At 47.3% G+C, this 16,421-nt stretch overlaps 1 protein-coding gene across 7 annotated transcripts in view; it reads left to right on the top strand.

The window, feature by feature from the left end:
* LOC140408302 (PDZ and LIM domain protein 5-like) overlaps positions 1 to 16,421 on the top strand; it is a 328,382-nt gene that overhangs the window by 92,427 nt on the left and 219,534 nt on the right. For all 7 annotated transcript variants that reach the window (XM_072495316.1, XM_072495317.1, XM_072495314.1 and 4 more), the window contains exon 3: positions 9,782 to 9,933. In XM_072495316.1, coding sequence (XP_072351417.1) covers positions 9,782 to 9,933 — 152 coding nt within the window. The remainder of the gene's footprint in view (positions 1 to 9,781; positions 9,934 to 16,421) is intronic.

The raw sequence follows: 16,421 nt of genomic DNA, 5'->3' as shown, positions 1-16,421 counted from the left end.
CCCCAGCGTTCCCGCCGGCAGCGACCAGGTGTGGATGGCGCCGGCGGGAAGCCGTCGTTTTGGGCAGGCCGCTCGGCCTATCCGGGCCGGAGAATAGCGGATGTAGCGGAGAATCGCCATTTTGGGTGTCCCGGGCGATTCTCCGGCCTGCGCCACGCAGAACTCGACGGGGCCGTTTTCGCCGCTTGGGTGAATCGCGGGAGGGCGTCGGACCGGTGTCGCGGGGAAAAATGGTTCTCCCAACCGGCGCGGGAACGGAGAATCGCGCCCCTGGAGTCACGATTAACCCTTGATGTTCAGTCTACATGGGATCCTTGCAGTTGATAATCAAGGTGGATGAGTGATGAGACTACTGTCTCTGCCTGGCTGGAGAGACGTTTAAATCATAGAATCCCTACAGTGCAGAAGGAGGCCATTCGGCCCATCAAGCCTGCACCGACCCTCTGAAAGAGCACCCTTCCAAAGCCCAATTCCCCGCCCCCCCCCCCCACTAACCCCACCTAGGGGAAATTTAGCACAGCCAATCTACCTAACGTGCACATATTTGGACTGTGGGAGGAAACCAGAGCACCCTGGGGAGGTGGTGGCATAGTGGTATTGCCACTGGATTAGTAAACCAGAGACCCAGGTTCAAATCGCACGACTGCAGATGGTGAAATTTTGAAATAAATTCAAAAACAAATCTGGAATTAAAAGTCTATTGATAACCATGAAACCATTGTCGATTGTTGTAAAAACCCACCTGGTTCACTAATGTCCTTTAGGGAAGGAAATCTGCCGTCCTTACCTGATCTGGCCTACATGTGACTCCAGACCCACAGCAATGTGGTTGACTGTTAACTGCCCCCTCAAGGGCAGTTAGGGATGGGCAGAAAATGCTGGCCTAGACAGCGAGGCCCACGTCCCATGAACGAATAAAAAAAAACCCCGGAGAAAACCCACGCAGACACGGGAAAAATGTGTAAACTCCGCACAGTCAACCAAGGTCGGAATTGAACCCGGGTCCCTGGCGCCGTGAGGCAGCAGTGCTAACCACTGTACCATTGTGCCGCTGCCTACTGTGGATCTGGTTTTAAACTGGAGCCAGCGTAACAGATTTTATAATACTGGCAGACATGAGTTCAACCCGAATTTCCCATCTTATGATTTGAGTATTAAACGGCTCTTCGGATCTTAATCGCTAAATTAAGCTGGCGGGGTCTGATGAGCTTGATTTTGTAAAGCTTTCCCCAGGCTTATTTGATGGCAGTTCTGACCGTCTGGCTTTCAGAAAACACTCTCTCGTCGTCAGCCTTTCCTTGGTACTATTTCCAGTGCTTATCAGGCAATTTTACAGGCCGTTAAACATGACTCTTTATCTCCAAATTGCTGAGGAAAAACTTCAAAAGGTAAATGGTGGAGTAATTGTAGATCCTGATTAGTTGATGGAAGTTGCCTATTTACATTATGGCGTACTTTACAATAAAGCAAATAAATGGGCGGAATGGTGGCGCACTGCTGCCTCACGCGCCAAAGACCCGGGTTCGATCCCGGCCCCGAGTCACTGTCCGTGTGGATTTTGCGCATTCTCCCCGTGTCTGCGTGGGTCTCACTCCCACAACCCAAAGATGTGCAGGATAGGTGAATTGGTCACACTAAATTGCCCCTTAGTTGGAAAAAAAAATAATTGGGTACTTTAAATGTATTAAAAATAATAAAGCAAAGACACTCGTATTTACTTAGGAATGGCTTTGGGCTGCACCAGAGATTGATAATTACTGAAGCTTCACTTGAAATGAGTGGCTTGGTGATGAATATAAAATAATGATTTCAATTTCTGTAGCACTTTTTGTGATCTCTGGCTATCTCGAAGCACTTATCCACTGTAGCACTTTTGAAGTGTAGTCATCATTGTGATGTGGGAAACATGGCCGCCAGTTTGTGCTCCACAGCATGATAATGGTGCAGCTGATCTTGTACATTGTTTGTGTGGTGTTCATTGATGGATAAATATTGCTCTGCTCTTATTAAAAATAGTGCCATGGGATCTTTTATATCCATGTGAGAGTTCCAAAGCAGCCTCCGTTCAATGTCTCATCGGAAAGATATCACCTCCAGTCGCGCAGCGCTGCCTTAGCTCGAACCCACAACCTTCTGACTCCGAGGCGAGAGTGATGACCACTGAGCCACGGCTAATGCAGTCCTTATGAGGGCAAAGAGTTAAATTAACTCGTCCATCCGCTGCTGAGGCCTCTGTAGTCGTGTGAACCAGTGTTTCCGATCTGAGTTACTCCTGACTGCCAGGAAAGCAAGAGCCTGCTTTGAGTGCGTTTGGGTGTTGAGCGCCACATCTTGTTTTCAGGATAAGAGTTGAGCCCACTCCGTTACCCGAACCAGTTCTTTGTCCGCGTTTTTGTGATGTTTGTGAAAGCTGAGTGAAAGCAGGATTCCTCTAAATAAATGGTAGAATCATTTAGGGATATTGTTGTTTGCGATGACACACTTGAAAGCCAACATCTGTGTTGGAACTTGCCCCACAGGCTTGGAGGACCAAGTGGTTGGTTTTCTGTGGTGTCATTCCATGAATAGGGTGGTGTGCTTCTATGTAAAGGGCCTTTTCCCTCTCTCTCCACAACCAAAATAATGTGCGAACAATATTTTAAATCTCCTGTGTTGCAATAGATACTTGCCCTTGGAGCATTGCTACCTGACTGTATTGAGCCCAGAATCTCCATGCTACAAGCAGCTGCTAGTTTCATTTGGGAGGTTTTACTACCATCACTGGTCAGCATCATTCCTGATCCTGAATTGAGGATTCTGTGTGAGAGTCTTTTCTCACTGATGCTCAAATTGGGAATGATGTCTTGTGGGGGTAAATGCTTACATATTCTCCATCCCTCCCCCATAATACAGGATATATAATAATAATCTTTGTTGTCACAAGTAGGCTTACATGAACACTGCAATGAAGTTACACTGAAAAGCCCCTAGTCGCCACACTCCGGCGCCTGTTCGGGTACACTGAGGGAGAATTCAGAAGGTCCAAATTAACAGCATGTCTTTCGGGACTTGTGGGAGGAAACCGGAGCACCCGGAGGAAACCCACGGGGAGAACGTGCAGACTCCGCACAGACAGTGACCCAAGCCAGAATCGAACCTGGGACCCTGGAGCTGTGAAGCAACAGTGCTAACCACTGTGCTACCATGTCGCCCATTGAGGTGCTTAAAATGATTAACGGATTTTCCCTCTGGTGACAGAGTCAGAACATGGCAGCATAACCTTGAAGGGAGAGCTGGGCTATTCAGGAGTAACTCCTCTATGCAAAAATTTGGGAAATCTTGGGAAATCAGTTTCAGTTGTGGGAATGCTGGTTCAATTGTTTCTCCTAAGCAGGGCAGCACGGTAGCACAAGTGGATAGCACTGTAGCTTCACAGCGCCAGGGTCCCAGGTTCGATTCCCCGCTGGGTCACTGTCTGTGCGGAGTCTGCACGTTCTCCCTGTGTGTGCGTGGGTTTCCTCCAGGTGCTCCGGTTTCCTCCCAAAGTCCAAAGACGTGCAGGTTAGGTGGATTGGCTATGATAAATTGCCCTTAGTGACCAAAGAGGTTAGATGGGGTTATTGGGTTACGGGCATAGGGTGGAAGTGAGGGGTTAAGTGGGTCGGTGCAGACTTGATGGGCCGAATGGCCTCCTTCTGCACTGTATGTTCTATGTTCCTCCTTAACTCAGGGATGTAATAGACCAATTATGGCATACCAACCACTGTCCCCACAGACACTGACAGGAAAAGTCATTTGCACCATCCTAATACATCCACCTAGAAACATCTGCAGATGTTTGGCCGATAATGCTGCTCTAAATCATCTGGGAATGTTTTATGACGTTAAAAGATGCTATATAAATGCAAGTGGTTATTATAGCTTTGGCTGTCTATTTGTTTTTTATTTAGTGGTTGCTCTGCACTCCCTGGACATGTTTACAATCAAGGTTATGAAGGCTTCTAGATCTCTCTTGGCTTCATGTTCACCGTTTGTAGAGTACACATGTTCCTACATTCAGTTCTTTGAACATATCTGTATTAAACTTCATCTGGTATTGATCTGGCAACATATTTTCCCCAGCTAATTCGGTAATTTTCGAAGCTGGATGTCTCGTTTGGCATCAGCAAATGTCCAATTGGCATCGCAAACTTAGGCTTATTCAAAAACAGCACTGCCTGTAGTGTAACTCTCCCCCGAGTACTGCTCACCCATATCCCTCGTGTTCACTGATCTGAATTCAGCTCAAAGTCCTCCCTTTAAAAAAAAAATAAAATTTTTTCCATCCTCATGTGAAAATCCCTCCATGGCCTAATCCATCTACCACAGAATCTTCAGAGCTCAGAAGGAGGCCATTTGGCCCATCTAGTCCAGGATGGAACTCTTGCGAGGATGATAGAACTCTTGCGAGTACTGACAGGCAGAGATCTGGGCGTGCATGTCCACCGATCACTGAAAGTGGCAACGCATGTGGATAAGGTGGTCAAGAAGGCATACGGCATGCTGGCCTTCATCGGTCGGGCATTGAATATAAAAATTGGCAAGTTATGTTGCAGCTGTACAGGACCTTAGTTAGGCCTCATTTGGAATATTGTGTACAATTCTGGTTGCCACACTACCAGAAGGATGTGAATGCTTTGGAGAGGGTACAGAAGCAATTTACTAGGATGTTGCCTGGTATGGAGGGCATTAGCTATGAGGAGAGGTTGAAAAAACTTGGTTTGTTCTCACTGGAACGACGGAGGTTGAGAGGCAACCTGATAGTGGTCGACAAAATTATGAGTGGCATGGACAGAGTGGAGTCAGATGTTCTTTCCTAGGTTAGGAGAGTCAAGTACTAGGGGACATAAGTTTAAAGTGCATGGGGAAAAGTTTAGAACAGATGTACGATAAATGTATTTTACACAGAGGGTGGTATATATATGGAACGCCCTCCCTGGGGAGGTGGTGGGAGCAGGTATGATAGCGGCATTTAAGGGACATCTAGACAAATATATAAGTTGGGTTGGAATGGAAGGATACGGACTCCGTAAGTGCACACAGTTTTAGTTGAGGCAGGTACCATGGTCGGCGCAGGCTTGGAGGACCGTAGGGCATGTTCCTGTGCTGTATTGTTCTTTGTTCAGACCAGGAGCTTCTGCGGAGGGACTGGAGAAGCTGGAGCTGTTCTGCTTAAGAGCAGAGAGGCGGTTAAGCAGGAGATATAATAACGCTGTTAAAAATTCAGTCACTTTGTTGGACTCAATAGGAGAAACTGTTTCCAATAGTGGAAAGATTAGTCCTCCGAAGCAATGATGGGCAATCTCGGCTGGTGAGTGGGCCGCACGAGAGACCCTCCTTCATCTCAGTGGGCCGCAAGATTGAAATCGGGCTTGTTCACTCACCGGGGCCCTGTGAATAAGACGGAGTACATATAATACTCGCTGAATATTTCATAATGAGTTATACAAAGTGCTTAATTATTCATATATTAATAGAACTGTCAGCAACCTCCAAGTGGTAAAGCAACGGCAAATATTTACACTTGATTGGATGGCTCTCGCTGTCCATGTTGTGAGCAATCAGCACGCACCTCGCCCTCGCTTTATGTCCGTATCACTTCAAGCATATCGGTGGCAGAAAACTAAGTCGATGGGAACCAGCGGAACGTGGCAACTCTGGTCAAAAAGCATCTCGTGGGGCACACTCCGAACATCCCATCCCGGGCCCGCTGCTCCTTCAGACGATGCTCATTTGAAGGCAACTGGCAAAAAGAGAAGATGAGAATTTTTTTAATGTAGCAAATAGCTATGAAGTGGAAGGCACCGCCTGTAATGGTGGTGGGAGTAAACTCAATAATATCTTTCAAAAGTCGATTGGGTAAATACTTGAAAAGGAGTGCAGGGGTTAGGGGGTGCTGGGAGGAAGAGCAGGGCCGAATTGCGAGAGCGTTATCAGGGAATCTTATGGGACTCTGGAGCATAGAAATAAATTCTAGGTGGGTTTTGTGAACTGGGGAGGAGGATTTATGTCTCGCTCCAGTTACTGTGCGGTGGTATCAGCATTGGTTGACATTTTACTTTTTGCTGATGTTGCCAAAGCTTTTTTCAAGTTTGAAGTTGAAAGCCGAGGTCGTGTTATTTAAGTGCAAGTTGAGATGAATTTGTTGCAATTAAGTTTGAAGGCTTACACTCACCACCGCGCGCCCCCCCAACCTCTCTTCCTCGCCAGATTTTCATTTGAATTCTTCAAAACTGAGGTTTGAACAATCAGTCTGGCGGAGGGTATTATAACTGCTTTGATTACCAAATGCAGAATTCAAAGAAGCGGATAGTGTGTGTGTTAATGTCAGATTTGGCACAAAAAGCTGTTTTTCTACATGAAAGTCATGAGAAAATATAGGACTCCAGAAGGAGACCATTCGGCCCATCTGCGTTCTTGACCTGCTGTATCCTATCCCATTGCTGCTACAAAGACTGGAGGTTATTCAGCATTTTGAAACCATTTTGCAAATGTTGTTACTCCGGATCACTTACCTCTTGTTCACTGTTATCTCAATCTTTTGACAATGGAATAATGTGCATCTCCATTGGTAGCACAGTGGTTAGCACTGTCGCTTCACAGCGCCAGGGTCCCGGGTTCGATTCCCGGCTTTGGTCACTGTCTGTGCGGAGTCTGCATGTTCTCCCAATAGGTTTCCTCCGGGTGCTCCGGTTTCCTCCTACAAGTCCCGAAAGACGTGCTTGTTAGGTGAATTGGACATTCTGAATTCTCCCTCCGTGTACCCGAACAGGCGCCTGAGTGTGGTGACTGGGGGCCTTTCACAGTAACTTCATTGCAGTGTTAATGTAAGCCTACTTAATAATAATAATCGCTTATTGTCACAAGTAGGCTTCAATGAAGTTACTGTGAAAGGCCCCCAGTCGCCACATTCCGGCGCCTGTTCGGGGAGGCTGGTACGGGAATTGAACCCGCGCTGCTGGCATTGTTCTGCATTACAAGACAGCTGTTTAGCCCACTTACTTGTGACACTAATAAAGATTACTATTATTATGTGTAGTGCGCTCCCCTCCTCATCAAAAGGCTCTGTTAGTTCAAGCACCACTCCAGCTCTTGAACACCAAAATCGAGGCTGACACTCCAATGCAGTACAGAATGAATGTTGCACTGTCAGAGGGCACGTCTTTCGGACAAGGTGTTAAACTGAGGCCCCGCCCACCTGCATGGTGTCGATGTAAGTGATCCCACGGCACTAGTTCGAAGAAGGGGAGTTATCGCCAGTGTACTGGCCAATCCTTCAACCAACATCACACAAAAATATTATCTTTTAAAAAATTAATTTACGGGATGTGGGTGTCGCTGGTCAGATCAGCGTTTATTGCCCATCTCAAGCTTTCCTTCAGAAGGTGGAGGTGAGTTGCCTTCTTGAACCGCTGCAGTCCTTGAGGTGTAGGTACACCCACTGTGCTGTTAAGGAGGGTGTTAAAGGATGTTGCTATCAATCTGGTTGCTATCGCTTTGCCGCTTGGGGGGAACTTGCTGAATGCAAGTTAGCTGCCGTGTTTCTTACATTACAACTGTGATTATACTTCAAAAAGTACATCATTGAATGTGAAGGACTTTTGAGATATCTGGTGCGGGATTCTCCCAGCCCTGGGCCGGGCCGGAGAATCCCCGCAACCGGGCCACGCCACCCCAATGCCGGCACGCAATTCTCTGCAGAGCGGATAATCGGCGCCATGAGCACCGGCGTAGTTGGCGCGGTGCCGGTCGCAGGCCGCTCTACGCGGGCAGCCCGCCGATTCTCCGGGCCGAGCGGCCGTGGAAAAAAAAAAAACGTGTCCCGCTGGCGCCGTTCTAACCTGCTCTCAGCTGGCGGGAACTCAGTGTGGAAGGGTCGGGGGGTGGCCTGTGGGGCGGCGGGGGGGTGGGGGGGGGCGTCCAACCCCGGGGGGGGGGGGGGGGGGAGGGGAGGCCTCTGATGGGGCCTGGCCTGCGATCGGGGCCCACTGACCGGCAGGCTGGCCTCTCTGGCTGGGAGCCTCCTTTCCTACGCGCCGGCCCCTGTAGTTCTGCGTCATATTGCGCCGGGGCCGGCGAGTTGAAGGAGGCCACTGCGCATGCGCGGATCCCGCAGCGCACAGTTCGCGCCGCTCCAGCTGCCGTTCCCGGCGCGAACCGCTCCAGCGCCTTGCTGGCCCCCTGTAGGGGCCAGAATTAGTCCTGGCAGCGGCTGCTCACACCGTCGTAAAATGCGACGGCGTTTACGACGACGTGGACACTCTGCCGGCGGATTGGCGAATCCCGCCCCGAGTGCTTGTGAAAAGTGCAATATAAATGCAAGTCTTCCTTTTTTTTAACATTGTCGAGACCTCTTAAATCCAAGGTGAGGGTATAAAGAAGTTCATTGACACATGTTTCTATTATTCCCAAAGGTTTCTCCTCACCAGTAACAATATGTTTTATGCTGTTATAAAATGTCAAGTTGTAAATCTTTACTTTGGTGTCGGCACATGGGTCACTGATTTAGTGCTAACATGTAAAGTGATGAACACCAGCAGGTGATGCACAGAGTGATTTAATCTTCTTCGAGCTTGAGTGGAAACTTCCAGAACAGCGTAAGCAGATTTACGCCTGTAGGGCTGTAAGCTGGGGAAAAGGAGGCTTATGGTTTGGAATGCTTGAAGTCTCCTCTGTGATACCCATTAGAGTTCCTTGTGGATAGTTGCTAATTGCACCATTCTGCCTTGTGTGACCCTTGTGGAATACGGTCTGGGGAAGGTAAACGGTTTCTAATATTCCACCCAAAAAGCTGAGCATTATATTTGCACTTTTTTCTACATGTACTGGCCCTTTGCGTGTTGTCCACCCTACACTGGAGGTTTTTCTTAAAGGTTCGATCCCGGCTCTGGGTTAGCTACATTTCCCCTCAATGGGAAAAATGAATTGGGTACTCTAAATTTTAAAAATAAATAAATAAATTTAGAGTACACAATTATTTTTTTTTCCAATTAAAGGACAATTTAGCGTGGCCAATCCACTTACTCTGCACATCTTTGGGTTGTGGGGGCAAAACCCACACAGACACGGGGACAGTGACCCAGGGCCGGGATTCGAACCCGTAGGCAGCAATGCTAGCCACTGCGCCGCCGTGCCGCCCTGCACTGGAGGTTCTTGATGTACCTACCATTACTTTACTTCTTCAGAATTTCTTCCCTCCCCTCTCTTTCTCTCTTCTTTCTCGCTCCTTCCCTCCTCCCCCCCCCACCCCTCTCTCTGTCTCTCTTTTGTTTTCTCCTCTCTTTTTCCCCCCCCCTCTCTCTCTCTCTCTCTCTCGCTCTCTCACCTTTTCCATATATTAATTACCTCTTGGCTTCCTAACCATGAGCTTTCAATCTAGCCATTGTGCTTGTGTTAAAAGCAGTCACTACTTCAGCTCAGTCTGAAAGGCATTTCTTACAAACAGCCATGCAAGATGACATGATAGGCGGCATGTTTATTTCCCCAGTTGCCATAGAAGCTGAGGGAGATGGGAGTTGATATTCCGCACGCTGCAATGCCCCTGCAGTGGATGTCACGTTTGACTTCCTTACAGTGTATAGCATAGGGTGTGACACATTGCGACTGCATCAGCTGTGAGAATGATCAGTGCAGAGGTGCTGTGATGACAATTTACTGAGCTTTTATTCTCAAAATACCTTTGATCAGGTGAATGTGTACATGGCGACTGCATTGTGCATGTGTAGATATGTGCCTGAACCTTTCTCCCTCATTCTTCTTCCAGTTGTCAGAAGGTGGAAAGGCGTCCCAGGCCAGCATTGAGGTGGGAGACGTGGTCCTCTCCATCGATGGGGTGAGCACCGATGGAATGGCTCACCTGGCAGCTCAGAATAAGATCAAGGCGTGCGGCGGATCCTTGAAGCTCAGCATGCAGAGGTAAGACTCTACCGCTTGCATTGACTCTGCCCAGCCGAATATTCCTGTGTCTCTTTCCCCGGCCCAGATGGAAACCATGTGCCACGAATCCAAACGGCGATATTTAACGTGGGAGATTCCGGCCTCAAAAAGGCGGGGCCGCGGAGTCTTTGAATATTTGTAAGGCGGAGGTAAATCAATCCTTGACAAGTAAGGGGGTGAAAGGTTAGAGGGCTGGGCGGGATTGTGGAGAAATCAGATCAGCCATGATCTTATTGAATGGCGGAGCAGGCGTGAGGGTCCAAGTGGCCTACTCCTGATTCGCATGAATGTATTTGAGTGCAAGTTGCAGTGGATTGCTGGAAAACTGAAATAAAGTCGGCGAGTGCTGAGACTATGCAGAAGATCAAGCGGCATCTGTGGAGAGAGAAACAGAGTTAATGTTTCCGCTCGAGATGATCTTCGATCAGTCATCTGGGTGCATTATGTTTGCTGCTGTAAAGCCATTTCTGCCTCATTTAGACACAGCACAACCTTTGTCTTTTTACTCTAACCCAGGGTTTTTCAAACTCTGGGTGGCGATCCGCAGGCAGATATCAGGGGGGTCGCGGAACGACCGGTCCCGCCGCTCCTGTGGTGCTTCCGATCGCGGAAGAAGCTCCGAACAGCCGCGACAGGCGTTTACATGGAGAATTGTGGCCACTGCCACCTTTTAAATGGAGATGCAGATTAGGCTGCATGGAGTCTTCCAGCCAGAAGTGGCAGCAGAGAGTAGGTCATGTGTCATCCACGTAGAATATGTGAAGCCCCATCCAGGGATGTTTCCTTTGGCACCAAAGCAGAGTTGCTTCGATTTTGCAGCTGCCGGCAACAGGTCAGGTGAACTGTGAAGATCAATGGTTTTCTTAAAAGTAAGAGACTCAAATTGGGCATTTACCTACTGGACAGGATCTCACAACAGAATCTGCTGGAGAGAGCTGCTCAAGAGAGTCCAGGGCAGGACAGAGCAGTGGTCCTGTTAGAGCTCCAGGGCCTCTGGTTAACGGCATTGGAAAAATAAACTTTAAAAAAAAAATTTAGAGTACCCTACCCAATTCATTTTTTCCAATTAAGGGACAATTTAGCGTGGCCAATCCACCTACATTGCACATCTTTGGGGTGTGGGGGCGAAACCTATGCAAACAACGGGGTGAATGTGCAAACTCCACATGGACAGTGACCCAGAGCCGGGATCGAACCTGAGACCTTGGCGCTGTGAGGCAATGATAACCACTGCGCCATCGTGCTGTCCCCTGGAAGAAGAAACTTAACTTGGAACGAAAAGATAGACAGATGATTTCTTGAGGTATGGTTTTGTCAATTGTGACAATGCAAATAGGATGCAAAGCCCATGGAGGGGATTCTCCGTCCCGCCAGCCCCGTTTTCTGATGCGATGTGCCCCCATCGGAAGCGGGATTCTCCGTTCCGGCAGCCGGCCCATGGGGTTTCCCATTGTGGCCATCCCACGCTGTCGGGAAATCTGCAGGCGTGGGTGGGGCGTGCTGCTGGCAAAGCGGAGGATCCCGCTGACGGAGAATCTCGCAGTGTTTTCCGCAGGGGTGTACTTGCAAATGAGAGAAGTTTCAAACATTGACACAGCAGTGGTAGGTGAAAAATTCCCTTTGAGGTTGAAACCCCAGAGTCAGTCATTAACTTAGGGCTGATTCCAAATTAAAAGACTACCCTGCTGTGGCTGACCAGCGATACCACATTAGAAACAGGCCAAAAGGCCATGAGTCTGTCAGCATTCTGGTGGAGCATCTCGAAGGAGAATCCAGTGTGAGTAAAACAGGCATTTTGTTGCTGTTGCCCTTCACGACAATGTGCGAGGTTGGATTTCATACAGACAAAGAAAGCACAAAGAAACGGAAGTCTGCACCTGACATGCGCATTGCCCTCTGCTCCTTTGAACCTGTTTCAAGTGCGATCGTGAGGAGAAAGCAGGCTCTCCTTTCGCATTAAAATGTAAGCGAACATGGCGTGGGTCGCAAAGGTCGGTCGGCGTGGATCGAAAAGGTTGGCCGGTTGCCAAAAGTTGGTCCGGAAAGAGAAGTTGGAGACTGCTCTCACTGAAATCTTTTTGCTTTTTGCTAGTTAGTCTGTCCTGCCCTCCACCCGAATCACAGACCGTCCCTTTTTGTTCTCCCCACCCCCTCCCTTACCTTACTGGCTTCAAAACACTTGCAATCTTTCTCTTCTAATAAAAAGACACTGACCAGAATCGGCAACTCTGTTTCTCTCTACAGATGGTGCCAGACCTGCTGATGCGGTTGAGCGGGGGCGGGGGTAGGGGCGCGCGTTGATGCCGCTGCATCCCAGATGCAGGGTGATCACTCGATTTGAACGGAATCTGGGGTTGCGTCGATGCTATTCTGGGAGTGGGATAAATATTTAACCTTGCTCCAAGTGTTGAGATGTTGATTGTAAGTTGTATGTTTTAAGTATTAGGATGGAATGTGTTCTCTTGACGTTTTGAGCAGCTAAAGTGTTCAGAAGTGCCGCAGTAGATGTGGAGGATTCTATTCAGAATGTAACTTGATCATTAGCAGCTAGAGAAGTTCCCATTTTAGCCAGGATTGCATGTCCTTTACCATTCCATTCTGAGTCATGGAACTTTATTCTGGGTTTTTTTTGAGTGTAGCTTCTTAATTTTACACATTTATACTTGTGTGTATGTATAAGACCATAAGACATAGGAGTGGAAGTAAGGCCAGTCAGCCCATCGAGTCCACTCCACCATTCAATCACGGCTGATTTCAACTCCATTTACCCGCGCTCTCTCCATCGCCCTTAATTCCTCGAGAAATCAAGATTTTATCAACTTCTGTCTTAAAGACACTCAACGTCCCGGCCTCCACCGCCCTCTGTGGCAATGAATTCCACAGACCCACCACTCTCTGGCTGAAGAAATTTCTCCTCATCTCTGTTCTAAAGTGACTCCCTTTTATTCTAAGTCTGTGCCCCCGGGTCCTAGTCTCCCCTGCTAATGGAAACAACTTCCCTACATCCACCCTATCTAAGCCATTCATTATCTTGTAAGTTTCTATTAGATCTCCCCTCAACCTCCTAAACTCCAATGAATATAATCCCAGGATCCTCAGACGTTCATCGTATGTTAGGCCTACCATTCCTGGGATCATCCGTGTGAATCTCCGCTGGACCCGCTCCAGTGCCAGTATGTCCTTCCTGAGGTGTGGGGCCAAAAATTACTCACAGTATTCTAAATGGGGCCTAACTCGTGCTTTATAAAGCTTCAGAAGTACATCCCTGCTTTTATATTCCAAGCCTCTTGAGATAAATGACAACATTGCATTTGTTTTCTTAATTACGGACTCAACCTGCAAATTTACCTTTAGAGAATCCTGGACTAGGACTCCCAAGTACCATTGCACTTCAGCATTATGAATTTTGTCACCGTTTAGAAAATAGTCCATTCCTCTACTCTTTTTTCCAAAGTGCAAGACCTCGCACTTGCCCACGTTGAATTTCATCAGCCATTTCTTGGACCACTCTCCTAAACTGTCTAAATCTTTCTGCAGCCTCCCCACCTCCTCCATACTACCTGCCCCATCACCTATCTTTGTATCACGGCAAACTTAGCCAGAATGCCCCCAGTCCCGTCATCTAGATCGTTAATATATAAAGAGAACAGCTGTGGCCCCAACACTGAACCCTGCGGGACACCACTCGTCACCGGTTGCCATTCCGAAAAAGAACCTTTTATCCCAACTCTCTCTGCCTTCTGCCTGACAGCCAATCGTCAATATGTAATGTAAATGCTTTCAGTGTTGACAATCAGTATTTTATATATATGTGTGTGTATATATATATATATATGTAAATATTATATACATAAATAATCTACTTATAAAATCCAACTTGTTTTTTAACAGAATATCAGAATGATGCATTCTGAAATTGGGAATAATATTATTGACTCATTAGATTCAATGGCAAAATCATTTTGCAGCAGAATATGTATATCGATGAGAGACATGGATTCGATGAACATCTGATCCCGTTTCAAACTCCTTTTTGAGCTTCAATACTGAATTTTTTGCCAGTTTTCGAATTGTTAAGGACACAGAGGACTCATTTTGATCATCTTGGTGTGAAGCTAATGGACTGAAGATCATTCGGTCCATTGAAAACCGTACTGGTGCCCCAATGATGTGCATCGTTTTAAAAATGGCGGCTTGGTTCCAGGGTCCTGAAGTGTTGCTTGTCGGGTTGGTAGGTAACAGCTGAAGAAATGGCAATGGGCGGAGGCCACTCGACCAGTCGAGCAGAGGCCATTCAGCCCCTCGATACTGTACTACCATTTAATAAAGATCCATGGCTGATAAGAGCATATAACATAGGACTTGGGAGCGGGAGTGACCATCTGGCCCTTTTGAGCCTTCTCTGCCATTCAGTACGAGTATTGCTGATGTGGTTGTGCTCTCAGCTCCCTCCCTTGTTTATTAACAATCTCTATTTACCTCAAACTGGAATAAATTCAATCATTCAGCATCCACCGCCCTGGGGAAGAGAATTCCACAGACTGAGAGGAAAAATAAAATCTTCACCTCCAACTTAAAAGGGGAGACCTCTTATTCTTAAACTGTGCCCCGAGTTCTGGTCTCCTTCCACAAGAGTAAACATCCTCCTGACATCCACCCTATCAAGTCCTCTCTGGACCTGAATCTTTCAAAACAATCACTTCCCATTCTTCAAAATTCCATTGTGTATAAGCCCAACCTGTTCATAGATTTATAGATGCAAAGAAGGAGTGACCATTCAGCCTGTTATGTCCATGACGGCCCACACAGACCTGACTACTCTAATCCAATTTACCAGCATTTACCACATAGCCCCGAAGGCTCATCCTTTCTGTTTTTATAAGCTAAGCCCTTCGCATCAGGAGTGGGTTGAGTGAACCTTCTCTGAACTGCTTCTAATGCAGTGACACCCTTTTCAAATGAGGACTCCAAAGCTTCAAGCCCACTTATCAACCTATCTCAAATTTCTTGATTTCCTCTTTTTTTTTTAACGACCCTTAAAGCAAACATGGGGTTCAAAAAAACTAAGCTGTTGCTTAGTAACCAGAGACCCACACTGGGATAGCAAGAGGAGTTTTAGTCTGTTTGGAACCAGGTAACCCAGAGGCAAGGAGCATAACAGGCACTGCTCGTACAGGCAGGACAAGGGGCTGGTTTAGCACAGGGCTAAATCGCTGGCTTTGAAAGCAGACCAAGGCAGGCCAGCAGCACGGTTCAATTCCTGTACCAGCCTCTCCGAACAGGCGCCGGAATGTGGCGACTAGGGGCTTTTCACAGTAACTTCATTTGAAGCCTACTTGTGACAATAAGCGATTTTCATTTCATTTTCATTTCAATACAGAGGGACAGAAAGCAAGTCCCAGATTCTAAAGAACAGAAAGTTCCAAACACCAAGGCATGGGACGGAAGAGAGTTCCAGGAAGTTAAAGGAACATGGAACAGCATTCTGGAAAAGGATCCTGTTCAATGAAGTCAAGAGCAGAGAGAGAGACTCCCAGTTAAAACCAGGCCTGCAATGTGATGGGCATTAAAACGGGATGTAATGGTGAGAAGGGCAGGGGAATTGGACTAAATAGTGAGCTCCAATGGAGCGAATTGACCCCTTTTAGTGATGCAAAATTCAATCATTGCTATCTTGTGGATGATACTAAAATAGGTGGGAAAGCAGGCAGTGACAGACAGGCCAGGAGATTGGGCCAAAATTTGGCAGATGGAGTTTAATGTGGATAAGTGTGAAGTTATCCATTTTGGCTGAAAGAGTAATCGAGCAAATTATTATCTGAATGGAAAGCAGATTCAAAATGCCTCCAAGCAGAGGGATCTGGGTGTCTTTGTTCATGAATCGCAGAAAGTCGGTATGCAGGTACAAAATGAAATAAGAAAGGCAAATGGAATTTTAGCGTTTATTGCAAAAGGACTGGAGTATATAAGTAGTATTGTTGCAATTGTACAAGGTGTTAGTGGGACCACATCTGGAGGATTGTGTCCAGTTTTGGTCTCCTTATTTGAGGAAGGATGTGGTGGCAGAGGAGGTGCACCAGATTGATTCCGGGGATGAAAGGGTTGACGTATGAGGAGAGATTAAACAGTTTGGGCTTCTACTCGCTGGAGTTTAGAAGGATGAGACGGGATCTGATTGAGGTATATAAAATACTGACAAAGTAAATGTAGACCAGATGTTCCACCTTGTGAGGCAATTTCGAACAAGAGGTCACAGATACAGGCTGAGAGGCGGTAGATTTAGAACTGAGATGAGGAGGGACTACTTCTCGCAGAGGGTGGTGAATTTGTGGAACTCGCTGCCCCATAGTGTGGTGGCGTCCGAATCATTGAATGGTTTCACGAGGGAGATAGATAGATTTCTGATTTTTAAAAAACAGGTTGAAGGGAAATGGAGAACAGGTAGGGAGGTGAGTGAGAGACCAGGA

This window comes from Scyliorhinus torazame, chromosome 3 (assembly GCF_047496885.1).
Source record: "Scyliorhinus torazame isolate Kashiwa2021f chromosome 3, sScyTor2.1, whole genome shotgun sequence".
NCBI lineage: Eukaryota > Metazoa > Chordata > Chondrichthyes > Carcharhiniformes > Scyliorhinidae > Scyliorhinus > Scyliorhinus torazame.
The sequence above is the reverse complement of the archived record's forward strand: the minus strand, read 5'-3'. Positions and strand labels throughout refer to the sequence as shown.